At 38.8% G+C, this 15,328-nt stretch overlaps 1 protein-coding gene and 1 pseudogene across 18 annotated transcripts in view; one reads left to right on the forward strand and one right to left on the reverse strand.

Moving 5' to 3' along the window:
• The window catches only part of NRCAM (neuronal cell adhesion molecule), a 324,369-nt gene that overhangs the window by 60,297 nt on the left and 248,744 nt on the right, over positions 1-15,328 (reverse strand). For all 17 annotated transcript variants that reach the window (XM_053608905.1, XM_053608904.1, XM_053608901.1 and 14 more), the window contains 2 exons: positions 13,228-13,412; positions 3,988-4,119 (listed from right to left, as the gene is read on the reverse strand). In XM_053608905.1, the coding sequence (XP_053464880.1) occupies positions 3,988-4,119; positions 13,228-13,412 (317 nt within the window). The remainder of the gene's footprint in view (positions 1-3,987; positions 4,120-13,227; positions 13,413-15,328) is intronic.
• On the forward strand, positions 9,746-10,543 carry LOC128598480 (THO complex subunit 7 homolog; annotated as a pseudogene). Its single transcript, XR_008383632.1, has one exon. The product of XR_008383632.1 is annotated as a THO complex subunit 7 homolog (transcript).

Here is a 15,328-nt window from a genome sequence, read left to right on the forward strand (position 1 = left end):
CAAATAGAAGAGAAAAGGGGCCTTTTGACATATTAATGGTGTGATCTTATACATGTTCCCTGCAGAAGAGTCTGAGAGACCTAACTGGACTCATGTGGGACTCACGGTAGACTTTCTCACTGTCTCCCAATCACAGTGGACATGGCCATGGCCTGAGGACCACCATCAGGAAGACATGGACGCTCTAGTGGGGGAGACTGAGAGGAGAAAGAAGGAACTTAGGGACGCCTACCTAGGGGTGATTCTGAAGTCCCTAAGGGCAGCTTCTTGGGGGAGAGAAGGGAAATGCTTTACCCCATCCTGCTGATACCAAGTTCATTTTCTTTGTGGTCCTGGGTTCTACCTTCACACTCTCTCGTCACACAGTATAATCAAAGTTCTTTTTCCATACCAGCTCTCTGCAGCTGTATTCTTTTTCCTGGCTTCTGTATATTGTTTAAAAAATATTTTCAGTGTTTTTGGGGAAATTCTATATTTATCACAGCGTATCTTTTTGCTTTGAAGGAAAGTTTTAAGTAACCTGGCCAGTTCTGTGGGGGATAAAGCTTGTGAAGACATTAAGATAAAAGCCCAGTTGTTATCTGGAGTTAATTCTTCCAGTGCTGTAAAACGGTAGGTTCCAGATCTGAAAGGCAGTCACAAATCAACAAGGTTGCATTTTGCTAAAAGAGAAAGGCCTACCCCTCTGTTTGCCTGTTCTTCCTCATCTTTTTGCAGTATTTGTGTGCAATGGCAGGCAGGGCCTACAGAGGCGTGAGGAGACTGTCAGTCTCCTTAAAGATCGCCCAGGAGGTGAGAGAGGGGAGGCTGGGTATCTGGCAGTATGGTCCCCTGACTGTGCCTCTGCTGTGTGGTCAGGGGACAAACTTCACGCCCCTGGCAGGGATGCGGCACAGCTCCTTGCATGACGGTACTGCAGAGATACAGCTGTTACCCTGCCCCTCACTCTCAGCAGCTGGTCTACCCACAGTACTTTCTCTTGGGTGGAAGGTGCTGTCAGCAAGCAGCTGGTGTTCCCACATCTTCTGGGGTCTATTCTAGGCCCCCATGAGGCCTAGAGTTCAATGCCTTTGTGGACTGCGACAGATTTTGCACTCAGTTCCTGCCCCGCCTCTATGTGTCTTTCTTCCATCTGCCCCCATGCCCCAGCAGTGCTGGATGCATCTGTGGGGTGCACCACTCAGAAGACTGCAGATGATAAACAAGTACCACCTGTTTCCAGCATGGTTCCCAAACCTCAAAGTCAATTCTATTTAGTGGTCTCTTAATCCATGGGGAAAGTACCCAGCAGGGTGGCACAAAGCTCCTCAAACTTCTACCAATTTTTTTGATGGTTTTCTCCCTCATTTACTGCTTATTTTGGATCAGGAAAGGGGGGCCTACACACAGTGGGGGCCTACACACAGTGGGGGCCTATCAGGTTTTCTTTGAACTTAGCCCAGAGGCCAGTCCATAGAAGCTGAGTGCCAGAGGCAAGGAACAGCTGTGCCTTGGCGGTTCACTGAGTAGAGAGTCGTGCAGGGGCCCCCACCAGCCCATCACCTCTCAGTCCAAACAGTAGTCCGTGCACACCGAGTTTGTCCACCAGCTGTGGAGAAAGCCTCACATCACCTTGGTATAAACATACCACACCTGCTCCCAGCAGCATGGGGCAGCCTGGTGGACTGGACCCCGGGCTTCACGCCATGCTGTGGGGTGTTCCTCTTCTCCTGTGTCCACCAATGTGACTGCTCTGAGGCACACCAGGGGCCAAAGGAGCCTGGGTCTGTAGGAGCTGTGGAATTCCAATCATATGTGCTCAGCCTCCTTTATCTATCCAGTGGAGATTTAAAAAATACTTTTGGGATGGAAGAAATGAACTGATTTGAAATCTGATTTGAGAAGTTTTGTCCTCTTTCTTCTCTGAACATGATCAAATGATTTAGGGTTACAGCAGAAAGGCCTAATTTATCCCTCCAGAACTACTGCTCTGTGCCCCAAAGTGGGCTTTTTACAGTGGGTCCTCTCTATAAAAGTTTCATTTGAAAGGGGAGTTTATAAGTGTATTTTAAAAGCTCTTAATAAGGCTATAGTTTGGAGATTCTCTCAGAGGCACAGCCTGTGCTGCTGCCGTGGTCTGAATGTTCATGTCCATCCGAAGTTCATGTGTTGGTACCTAACATCCAAGGCGATGGTATCGAGAGGTGGGGCCTTTGGGAGGTGATTAAGTCACAAGGGCTCTATCTCGTGAATGGAACCAGAGCTCTTATCAAAGCTGTAGGGAGCCTGGATGCCCCTTCCACCATGTGAGGACATGAACGATGGCAGTTATGAGCAACGCCACTCACCAGACACCACACCTGCTGGCACCTTGATCTGGACTTTTTAGCATCCAGAACGCTGAGCAATGAATTTCTTTTATTTATAAATGACCTAGTCTAAGGTACTTCATTCTAGCAGCAGGAACAGACTAAGACAGTTGATTTAGAAGGATGACAAGCCAAGCAAGTTGGGAGCAAAGATCAGTCTCATTATCTAATCTCCTCTTGCTGTGTGACCCATGTCTCAGTTTTCTCTGCTCAGGATAGCATTCTAGCTGCAAGCTCCAGGGTTTATCCTTTTAACCTGTCCTGGCTCCCTCCTCTTCCCTGCCCAGTGGCTAGATGGATGGCCCCTCCCACTTGTCAGTTTCGCTGAGTCTGGATTTCATGTGCACTTTTAACCTCCCATAAATCCAGACAGATCCTCTGAGCTGCAAAGCATGCTGTAGAAATGCTGAGCCTGTGCTATCATTCATGGCCACTGTGCGCATGCCTAAGATAATCGGGTATTATACCATAAAACTTCCTCTTAGTTCTGGCTTCCTGCCACTTTTCCTCTCACACTCTCCTGAGCGTGGCATCAGCATTCTGATACACAACCACAAAGTTCTCTCTGCAATTTCTCCTGATCTTAATCATGATTAAAATTAGGAGTGAAAATATCCAAATCCCATTTGCTAGCCTCTTTAGAATGTTCTTCTTCCTGGAACATCTTCCTTTTGCAGTAAACAAAGCCTGTCTGTTTCAATGTATCTGAAAACTACCTTGCTATAGAACACAGGAAAACGCCTGATAAATCCTCAGGGAACAGGGTGTGGTTACTTGGCTGACCTGCAGTTGTCAGACCCTGATGGTGAGGAACACTGTCCTGTGCCATTTTAAATCTGTTAGTAGTTTTCAGATCCATCTTAGGGGGAAAGTCAAAGATTCAGCATCCCAAATCTGCTCGGGGCCTGAGCATGTTGTCTTCATTGGATTTTAAATGGCACAGTGACTTCTGAAGACTGGACAACTTGGGAACACCTACGCTATACTTAGGACTGAAAATTTTATGTTTCTTATTCTTGTCACATCCACTGTCCCTGCACCTTGTGTCTGCATCCCATCCATTGCCTCTGACTCCTACGGTGTTTCCATGAGTCATTTGGCATTTTGAACAAAGACGATAATCTGAGGTTTTGATGATGTTTATTTTTAACCCAGTCATTCTTCCCATTATCCATGTAAAAAACAGAGGAAGTATCTGTAAGTTTCAATCAACATATACCATTATGTCAATAGTATCAACTATTCAAACTCAAATTAAATACCTAATGGTCAGAGAATAAACTCTAAAGGTAATTTGGTGCCCTTGTTTAAACCGTCTATGAACCAAGTGTATGGTGCTCCATGATCATACTAAAGTACACAGCTATGATTTAATAAAAAAAAAAATGAAAAGCCTGGAGAAATGAACTGAGTCTAATATGAGGAAACGTAACAATATGAAAGAAAAGTCCTGGAAATAGAAGCTGCAAGCAATTCCAAAAATATAGAACTATAAATATCAAAACAAAATGAAAAAAAAATAAAGTATTTATGGCTTCCTTCCCTAACCTGAATTATTTTTTAACACCATTTGTTCACTGTTGAGATGTAGATGTGCTCCGAAAATATACTGCAATGATTGTCAATCAAGGCAACTTACTTTCTACTGGGACTCCATTTGTTAGCCAGCTAATTCGGGGTTTGGGATTGCCGTTAGCTCTGCAGATCAGGGTCCCGTCCTCTCCAGGGGACAGCACAAGATTCTGAGGTGCCATGATCCAGTATGGAGCCGCTTTATTGGAAGAAGAGGGAAAAAAAAAGACCAAGAATCTTAATCAAATGAGTATTTTAGCAAAAGATATTTCCAAAAGAATATTTAAAGAAACTTGCTGGCATATGTGTATTATTTCTAGACATGTTTGATACAAATGTCATTGCATCATTTTACATTAAGGGTAATCAGACATCAAAGAGGTAACAGATTTATCTAAGGTTGTGGAGCAATTTATAGGTACAGGTAAAGCTAAGAGAAATAAATTTAAATTCTGAGCCCTATAGAATACATGCAATTATAAAATTAGGAAGCAATTTTAAAATTTCACTCTTGAAGAATTGCAAAGGTAATACAGAGTGTTCTCATACACATTTCACTCACTTCCTCCAATGTTAACATCGAACGTACATAGCCATGGGACAGTTATCAAAATAAAAACTTAATATTAGTACCTTAGCTAAACTATATACTTTGTTAATATTTCCCTAGTCTTTCCACTGATATCTTGTTTCTGTCTCAGGATCCTGTCCCAGATGCCATATTACATACATTTGCTTGTCATGACTCATTAGTCTCCTCCAACCTGACAGCTTCTTAGTCTTTCCTTGTTTAGCCTGACTTTGACATGTTTAAAGAGTCTTGGTTAGTTATTTTGTAGAATGCTTTCAACTTGGGTTTGTCTGGTGTTTTCTCACAATTAGCCTGAGGTTTGGGGTTTCTAGGAATACCACAGAGGTGATGGACCATTCTGATTGGACTCTATCAGGGAGGATTTGAAGTCAACATGATTTATTAATGGTGGTGTCAACATTCCTCACTTGGATAAGGTGGTGTCTGGCAAAGTTACTATTTTCCTGGATTCCATACTCTGTCCATTAGCAGTGAGTCACTACATACAGCCCACACTCCAGAAGGGGCAGAGTAAATTCCGTCTCCTGGGAATGAGTATTAAAGAATTTGTGGGGTGGGAAGAGCAAGATGGCAGCCAAGTAACAGCTTCCTTGGAACTGGGCATGTGAGACTGGGAAGAGAAGACTCCAGGCATCTCTGGCTGGTGGGTTCTGCCCAGAAACATCCCTTTAGGGACACAAGGAGTCAGCAAGGGACTTCTGGACCCCATGAGGAGGACAAAAGCAGTGGAGAACTGGCAAGTGGTCATCATGTGTGTTTGTTCGGTTTAATCCCCCTGGCAGTTGTAACTACAGCAGCAGTGAGATTGCAAACTGGAAAGGCCTTACCTGTGAGCTGTTTTTTTTTTTTGGACTTGGCACTCAGTTGAACAACCTTGGGAGAAGTTGGGCGAGAGTGTGGAGGACTTTAAGTGTTGTCTAGGGCCCTAGACTGTGCCGCTAAGCTGGACAGAGCTAATAGTGTTTGGCTGTGGGCTGCATGGAGCCATTGTGGGAAATTGCCCCTGCAAGCTCTGCCCTCAGGGTCTCAGAGTGAGGATTGGGCGGGAGACCTTGGACAAGTAATCTAGTGACTGGGCAACCTAAAGGTAGAGACTGAGATGCCTTACAGCCTTGGCCCTTAGGGGCATAGAGTGAGACCAGTTTAGGCACACTGGGTAATTGGGCAGCCACTTCAGAAGTATGCCCCCACAACAAGTGCTTTCCTGGGAAAAGCTTAGCCAATGTTAGCAGATTAAAGTAACTTTTAATGAGTTTTTTATGAGGAGGACACCCAGGGCAATTGAAGCAGCTTCAAAAACACACTACTGGGACCTGATCAAACGAAAAAGCTTCTGCACAGCCAAGAACACAGTAAGTAAAGCAAGCAGAGAGCCCTCAGAATGGGAGAAGATATTTGCAGATTATGTCTCCGACAAAGGTTTAATAACCAGAATCCACAGAGAACTCAAATGTATATGCAAGAAAAGAACAAGTGATCCCATCGCAGGTTGGGCAAAAGACTTGAAGAGAAACTTCTCTGAAGAAGACAGGCGCATGGCCTACAGACATATGAAAAAATGCTCATCATTGTTAATCATCAGAGAAATGCAAATCAAAACTACTTTGAGATATCATCTAACTCCAGTAAGATTAGCCCATATCACAAAATCCCAAGACCAGAGATGTTGGCAAGGATGTGGAGAAAAGGGAACACTTCTACACTGCTGGTGGGAATGCAAATTAATACATTCCTTTTGGAAAGATGTTTGGAGAACACTTAGAGATCTAAAAATAGATCTGTCATTCAATCCTATAATTCCTCTACTAGGTATATACCCAGAAGACCAAAAATCACATTATAACAAAGATATTTGAACCAGAATGTTTATTGCAGCCTAATTCATGATTGCTAAGTCATGGAAAAAGCCCAAGTGCCCATCGATCCACAAATGGATTAATAAATTGTGGTACATGTACACCATGGAATATTATGCAGCCTTAAAGAAAGATGGAGACTTTACCTCTCTTATGTTTATATGGATGGAGCTGGAACATATTCTTAGTAAAGTATCTCAAGAATGGAAGAAAAAGTATCCAATGTACTCAGCCCTACTAATTTATGGCTTTCATATGAAAGCTATAACCCAGTTGTAACCTAAGAATATGGGGAAGGGGGAAGAGGGAGAGGTAGGGGAGGGAGGGGGGAGGGTGGGTGGAGCGAGGGTGATTGGTGGGATTACACCTACAGTGCATCTTACAAGAGTACATGTGAAACTTAATAAATCTAGAATATAAATGTCTTAACACAATAACTAAGAAAATGCCAGGAAGGCTATGTTAACCAGTGTGATAAAAATATGTCAAATGGTCTGTAAAACCAGTGTATGGTGCCCCATGATCGCATTAATGTACACAGCTATGATTTAATAAAAAAAAAAAATAAAGTGCCTTTTAAGTGGGCTGAGGAGAGATTTAGGCTCTCCACCCTGCACGGTTTGAGAAATCAGAAGAGGCCCCCAGTTTCCACCTCGTATAGCTGTATCAGCATTGTGATTAATATCTCATACCCTAGAAGATCACCTGTTGTCCAGACAATATTCAGCAAGATATATATACTGCTTTGTTTTTCTTTTTGTTTTTTAATTTCAACATTTTCCCTCTAGATTTTTCTTTTTTTCCTTTCTTTTCTTTCTTCATTTTTCTAGTTTAAATATAATTTTCCATTGTTGCCTTCTTTAACAATTAGAACTTCATTTCTGCTAGTGTTTCTGCCACTATTATTTAGTTTCCCCCCCAATTTTATCCCATAAAGTTCTCCATTTGCTTGTTTTGGTTTGATTTATAGCATTTTTGTCTTTCCTCTCTACTTGGTAGAGGTGGGGTACTATGTCCGAACAGGCTGGCAAAGAGCTGTTGACAACCACTCAACCTAGCACCCCCAGAGGCTGGGGGTTTTTAAGGTGTGGGTCAAAGTACCCTACTGTACACCTATATTGCTCCTATCTCTTTCTTTATGTGCCTTTCTTGTTTTTGTCAATATTCCCTTTTACTCACCCCCTCTCCTGTCTCTTTTTTCTTTTTGTTGTTCTTCTTTTTTTTTAATCTTTTTTCCCCTTCCTGCTCTTCAATCTTCTCATCCTTCTGGTCCTGTACCAAAAGGACACATCAAAACCCTAGGCCAGAGGCACAGTAACTTAAAGAGCAAGAAGAAGTGAAAGGAAAATTAGGGCAAGGAAACAGATAAAAAAAATCACTCATGAGGAAGAATCAGCAGAAAAATCCTGGCAACATGAAAAACCAGTCCAGAGCAACCCCCACCAAGGGACTATGAGGTAGCTACTGTGCAGGATTCCACCTAGAAAGAAATGTTAGAAATGACAGAAAGGGAATTTAGAATACAAATGATGGAAACAATGAAGGAAACTGCTGAGAACATGGAAAATAACCAAAAGGAAATCCAAAAACAGAATCAAATAAGAGAGGAATGATATGAAGAATATAGAAAGGATATAGCAGAGCTAAAGGAACTGAAGCAGTCAATTAGGGAACTTAAAGATACAATAGAAAGTATCAACAACAGGTTAGACCATGCAGAAGAAAGAATCTCAGAGGTAGAGGACAAAGCTCTTGAGATAACTCAGATAATTAAAGAGGCAGAAAAGAAGAGAGAGAAAGCAGAATGTTCACTGACAGAATTATGGGACTTTATGAAGCGTTCAAACATACGAGTTTTAGGTATCCCAGAAGGGGAAGAAGAATGTCCCAGGGGAATGGAAGCCATACTAGAGAATATTATAAATGAAAATTTCCCAAATATCGCCAAAGATTCTGACACATTCCTTTCATAGGAATATCTGACCCCAGGTTGCCTCAACTCTAACAGAGCTTCTCCAAGACACTTTGTGATGAACCTGTCCAAAGTCAAGACAAAAGAAAAGATTCTTCAAGATGGCAGGAGTAAGTGCCAGTTGACCTACAGGGGCAAATCCATCAGGGTGACCGCAGACTTCTCTAATGAAACTTTTTAAGCAAGAAGACAATGGTCATCTACCTTTAATCTACTTAAACAGAATGATTTCCAGCCCAGAATTCTATATTCTGCTAAGCTAAGCTTTAAAATTGACAGAGAAATCAAATCATTTACTGATATGCAAATATTGAGAAAATTTGTTCTACTGGAAATACTTCAACCTGTTCTATACACTGACCATCACAATAGATCAACAGCAAAGTAAGAACTTAGAAATTAAAGGACAGAACCTAACTTCCACAATGATGCAAAAGATAAAACTAAGCAAAGCACTCTCACAAAATAAGATGAATAGAACACTACCGCACTTATCAATTATCTCAATAAATGTTAATGGCTTGAATTCCCCACTGAAGAGGCATAAATTGGCTAACTGGATTAAAAAACACAAGCCATCCATTTGCTGTCTGCAGGAAACACATCTACCTTCAAAAGACAAATTAAAATTCAGAGTCAAGGGTTGGAAGACAATTTTTCAGGCAAATGGAATTCAGAAAAAAAGAGGGGTTGTGATCTGATTTTCAGATACATGTGGATTTAAAGCAACTAAAGTCAAAAAAGACAAAGATGGTTACTTTATATTGGTCAAGGGAAACATACAACAAGAAGATGTTTCAATTCTAAATATTTATGCACCCAACTTAAATGCTCCCAGATTCTTGAAACAGACCTTACTCAGTCTGACCAATGGGATATCCTATAATATCCTATAATACCATAATAACAGGGGACTTTAACATTCTTCTTACAGAGCTGGACAAATTCTCTAAATGGAGGTTAATTAAGGACACAACTCCCTTCACCATAGCTTCAAAGAAAATGAAATACCTAGGAATATACCTAACAAAAGAGGTGAAGGAGCTCTATAAGGAAAATTATGACACCCTAAGAAAGGAAATAGCAGAGAATATTAACAAATGGAAGAACATACCATGCTTGTGGCTGGGAAGAATCAACATTGTTAAAATGTCTATACTTCCCAAAGCAATCTGCCGATTCAATGCCATCCCTATTAAAATACCAACATTGTCAGCCGCTGCACATGCCATGGGAGCCATGACTGACGAATATCTGAAGACGAACTACAGCTTCTTCAGACAGTCTTCTATAAATATGGTTTTCCTCAACTGAGCTTTTGAAAAAAATCAAGCTGAAATGACCGATGAAGTCATAAGGAAACATCTCCTAATTGATGGAGATGGTGGTGGAGATAATTGGAGAATTAATCTGCTGGTAAAGAGTTTCATTAAATGTGCAACTCAGGATCCCAAGAAGAAGGATATAGCCAGTACCATCATATGTTGAGCACACTGTCTCGATGTGAATTTTCAATGGGCAAAACATTGTTGGTATATGATATGAATCTAAGAGAAATGGAAAATTATCAAAAAATTTACAAAGAAATAGAATGCAGCATTGCTGGAGCACATGAAAAGATTGCTGAGTGCAAAAAGCAAATTCTTCAAGCAAAACGAATACAAAAAAATCGCCAAGAATATGATGCTTTGGCAAAAGTGATCCAGCATCATCCAGACAGGCATTAAACATTAAAGGAACTACAGGCTCTAGGTAAAGAATTAGAACATCTCTCACATATTAAAGAAAGCATTGAAGATAAGCTGGAGTTGAGACGGAAACAGTTTCACGGTCTTCTTAGTACCATCCATGAACTTCAGCAAACACTAGAAAATGATGAAAAGCTCTCAGAGGTAGAAGAAGCTGAAGAAATAAGCTTGGAAACAGATCCTAAGCCGTAGATAGGCTAATCACTCATCATTCTTAAGAATACTGAAATAGCTATACGATTTTAAGTGTGTTTAAAATATGTTGTGCTCTTGAGATATTTAAAGTTTTGACAGTGAAATATTTTGCTTTTAAATTTTCATATACATTTCATCCATGTATCTTCGCATAAAGGAAAATGATTTCAATATAGATTTGTTTTTATTGAAATGCATTTTTTATTCTTAAGAGGTAGGAGGCAACATCCAAAAATTTTTAATAAAATATTTTCAAACTGGATGTCTTTTTGCTCATTAGTATTCTAGGTATTTTTTAATTAGTAACATTGATTGGCTTACAAAATAAGTTGAAGATTTTAAGAACGTGGCATTTCTAGGATGTTTATGAGAAAATGGGTCAATTTCTGGAAATTGTGACCACTTTTGAAAATAGAGTCCATGAATAAACTTCAGGAGGGCCAAGAATCTGTGAAATTATGTGCAAAACATTTATAGTATTTGCTTATTATAGGGAGAGGTTCCATGATGTTTAGAATCACTGCTGTGAGAAGTAATTACAAGATACAAAATAAATTAATATACTGTCCATTTTATACATTTTTTCCCCTAATTCACAAGAAGTTTGGTTATTAAATGTTGTGTTGATATGTTTTCTCTCTACTGCTTTGTTCTTTAGAAGCCATTTTCAATAGGAAAAAAAAAGTATTGATAAAGAGTTGAAGGAAATAGTTAATTGTCTTGCATAAAGATTTTGTAATCTTTAAAAAAAACCAAGCTAAGGCTGAACTACTTGTAATTTTCTTAAGTATTATATGTGCAGTTCTTGTCAGTTTCATCTTTATCCATTTATTGTAGTTCAGAAACATGACATCTTGCATGAATTCTACCTTAATAATACTACATTTTTGTAATTTTAATAAGAATTTTATCTTTAAAAATCAAAGTTTAAAATTATCTCAGTTGTAGTCATATTAAATGTGTCATAATATCTAAAAAAAAAAATACCAACATTGTACTTTCAAGTCTTGGAAAAAATGATTCTGCATTTTGTATGGAACCAGAAAAACCCCGTATTGCTAAGGCAGTTCTTAGTAATAAAAACAAAGCTAGAGGTATCACCATACCAGAGTTTAGGCTGTACTACAAAGCCATACTGGTGAAGACAGTGTGATACTGGCACAAAAATAGAGACATATACATTTGGAATCGAATAGAAAACCAGGAAATGGAACTAAAATTTTACAACCACCTAATCTTCAATAAACCAAACAAGAACATACACTGGGGAAAGACTCCCTATTCAGTAAATGGTGCTGGGAGAACTGGATATTCAATGTAAAAGACTGAAACTGGACCCACACCTTCCTCCACTCACAAAAATTGATTCAAGATGGATAAAGGACTTAAATTTTAAGGCATGAAACAATAAAAATTCTCAAAGAAAGAATATGAAAAGCACTGGAGTATATCAGCCTGGGGAAAGACTTCATGAAGAAGACTGCCATGGCAATTGCAACAACAACAAAAATAAACAAATGGGACTTAATTAAACCAAAAAGCAAGCGTCTATATAGCTAAGGAGACAAAAAGCAAAGCAGATAGACATCCTACACAATGGGAAAGGATATTTGCATATTTTGAATCAGACAAAAGCTTGATAACTAGGATCTACAGAGAACTCAAATCAATCCACATGAAAAAAGCCAACAATCCCATATATCAATGGGCAAGAGACATGAATAGAACCTTCTCTAAAGAAGACAGATGAATGGCTAACAAACATATGAAAAAATGCTTATCATCCCTATTTATTAGAGAAATGCAAATCAAAACCACCGTGAGATACCATCTAACCCCAGGGAGAATGGCCTACATCACAAAATCTCAAAACTGCAGATGCTGGCATGGATGTGGAGAGAAGGGAACACTTTTATACTGCAAACTAATACAACCTTTTTGGAAGGAAGTATAGAGAATCCTCAAAGAACTCAAACTAGCCCTCCCATTTAATCCTGCAATCCCATTACTGGGCATCTACCCAGAAGGAAAAAAATCCTTTTATCATAAGGACACTTGCACTAGACTGTTTATTGCAGCTCAATTTACAATCGCCAAAATGTGGCAACAGCCTAAATGCCCACCAACCCAGGAATGGATTAACAAGCTGTGGCATAAGTACACCATGGAATTCTATTCAACCATTAAAAGAAAAGGAGACTTTACAGCCTTTGTATTAACCTGGATGGAAGTGGAACACATTATTCTTAGTAAAGCATCACAAGAATGGAGAAGCATGAATCCTATGTACTCAATTTTGATATGAGGACAATTAATGATAATTAATGACATGGTGGGGATGGGGGAAGGGGAGAGCAGAGAGAGAAAGAAGGAGGGAGGGGTGAGGGAAAGGAAGAGCAGAGAGAGAGAAGGAGGGAGGGGGTCTTGGTGTATGACACACCTTTTGGGGGCAAGACACAAATGCTATTGGTGTAACCTGGTTTCTTGAACCTTCAACGAATCCAACAATAAAAATAAAAAAAAAATGTGAACTTAAAACTGCCTGAGTAATTAACATTGTGTGTAGGGGGAGGGGAGAGAAACATTTTGAAGCTATGGAAATATTCTGTTTCCCCTTAAAGTTTCTCTCACTAATTTTAATATTTCATCGGTGGATCTTGCATGTAGCAGTTATTACCATACGATTCTAATGGTAAGTTTCTATTTCTCTCATTTCTTTTACATTTATTAATTGGAATTTTTCTATGAGGAATATTTAAAGAAGTAAATGTTTAACCTGATTTAGATGAACTATAAATAGCAATGAGAAGAGATTTAAGGTACCAGGAGTGTTGATATAAATTTACATTTATCATTATCAAAGAACATAATGAAAGGCATATTTAATTGAAGTTTCTTGATTTCTCATAAAGGCAAGAGGAGTGTATTTTAAGTAAAGATATACCTTTAACTGTAACAGAAATGGTATGATGGATGGCTCCTAATGCATTTCTTGCTATACATTGGTAATTTCCAGAGTCTGCTTCTGAAACATGAGTGATCTGCAAAGTTTTCTTAAAGTTCTTATAAGACATCCGGTTGATGGGTAGTGTTCCATCTTCTTTTATCCAGTGAATAATTGGGGTAGGCCTGATAGGATAAATAAATAATAATGTTACAAAGAAATAAGTCCACCTGTGAGTGCTTTTGAAGGTGAATTTTCATGCAGGCTTATAAGAAATCTTTATATAAAGATCATGAGAAATATGACAGATTTTATAGATATTTTAATTAGCACCACCCTTTTACAAATAATGCTCAAAGTTTTAAACTTTCACATAATCAGGACTATGCTAATTTATGGCACACCATAAACTTTGACTTCAATGATGTAGTGTGAATACTAGCATGAATTTCTTTACTGAAGGGGCCTGAGAGTTCTGACCAGTGATAAACTTTTGGAAATTTTTTACAAAGGTACTATATCAATCAAAAGGATTACTATTTCATTAATAATACTATCATAATTTTTTTATCAGTTAGAATTTAAAATAAACAAAGAGCTAATAAACATATCTCTGCCCATAAAGTTTTTTAAATTTAATTTTTATTAAATCATAACTGCATACATTTATGGGGTACAGGTGATGATTTGATATATAGAATATGGAATGCTTAAATCAAACTGATTAACATAACCACCACCTCACTTACTTATTTTTTTGTGGTAAGACATTTATAATATACTCTTAGTTGTTTTAAAATGTACCCTTGCATTGAGCACATTCAGTGAGTTCCTACCAAATACCCTCCCTCCACATGCCTAACTCCTCCCCTGCCCTCTCCTTCTTCTTCCGTCCTTTTGTCCTGACTATATTGGTGTTTTATCATTTGTATGAATATGTAAGTGATTATATATAGGTTCCATAATAGTATTGAGTATGTTAGATACTTTTTCCCCATTCTTCAGATACTTTACTAAGAAGAATATGTTCCAACTCCATCCAGATAAACATAAGAGATGTAAAGTCTCCATCTTTTTTATGGCTGCATAGCATTCCATAACAATTTGTTAATCCATTCATGGGTCAATGGGCATTTGGGCTGCTTCTATGACTTGGCAATTATGAATTGGGCTACAATAAATATTCTGGTGCAATGTCTTATTTGTAAAATGATTTTTATTCATCTGGGTAGATGCCTAGTAACAGAATTGCAGGATCAAACAGTAGGTCAACTTTTAGTTCCTTGAGAATTGTCCATACTTCTTTCCAAAAAGGCTGTATTAGTTTGCAATCCCGCAGCAGTATAGAAGTGTTCCCTTTACTCCACATCCACACCAACATCTGCAGTTTTGAGATTTTGTGATGTGGGCTAATCTTACTGAAGTTAGGTGATATCTCAAAGTGGTTTTGATTTGCATTTTTCTGATTAAAAATGATGAGCATTTTTTCATGTGTTACTTGGCCATTCACCGGTGATCTTTAGAGAAGTTTCTGTTCAAATCTCTTATCCACAAATAAATGGGGTTGTTTGTTCTATTCTTATTGATTAATTTGAGTTCTCTATGGATTCTAGTGATCAGACCTTTGTCAGAATCATAACATGTAAAAATCTTCTCCCCTTCTAAAAGCTATCTGTTTGCTTTACTTACAGGGCCATTAGCTGTGCAAAAGATTTTTAGCTTGATCAGATCCCAGTAATATATTTTTGGTATTGCTTTAATTGCTGGTGTGTGTGTGGGGTCCTCCTCATAAAATATTTTCCTAGGCCAATATCTTCAAGTGTTTTCCCTGCACTATCTTATAGTATTTTCATAGTCTCATGTCTTAAATTTAAATCTTTTTTTTTTTAATTAAATCATAGCTGTGTATCCAGTGAGAATCAATTTTTGTTAATGGTGAAAGGTGATGGTCCAGTTTCAGTCTTCTACACCTCGCTAGCCAGTTCTCCCAACACCATTTGTTAAACAGGGAGTCTTTGACCCAATGTATGTTTTTGTTAGGCTTATCAAAGATCAAATGATGGTATGTGCCTGGGTTCATCTCTAGATTTTCTATTCTGTT

The sequence above is a fragment of the Nycticebus coucang genome, chromosome 11, assembly GCF_027406575.1.
Source record: "Nycticebus coucang isolate mNycCou1 chromosome 11, mNycCou1.pri, whole genome shotgun sequence".
Classification (NCBI taxonomy): domain Eukaryota; kingdom Metazoa; phylum Chordata; class Mammalia; order Primates; family Lorisidae; genus Nycticebus; species Nycticebus coucang.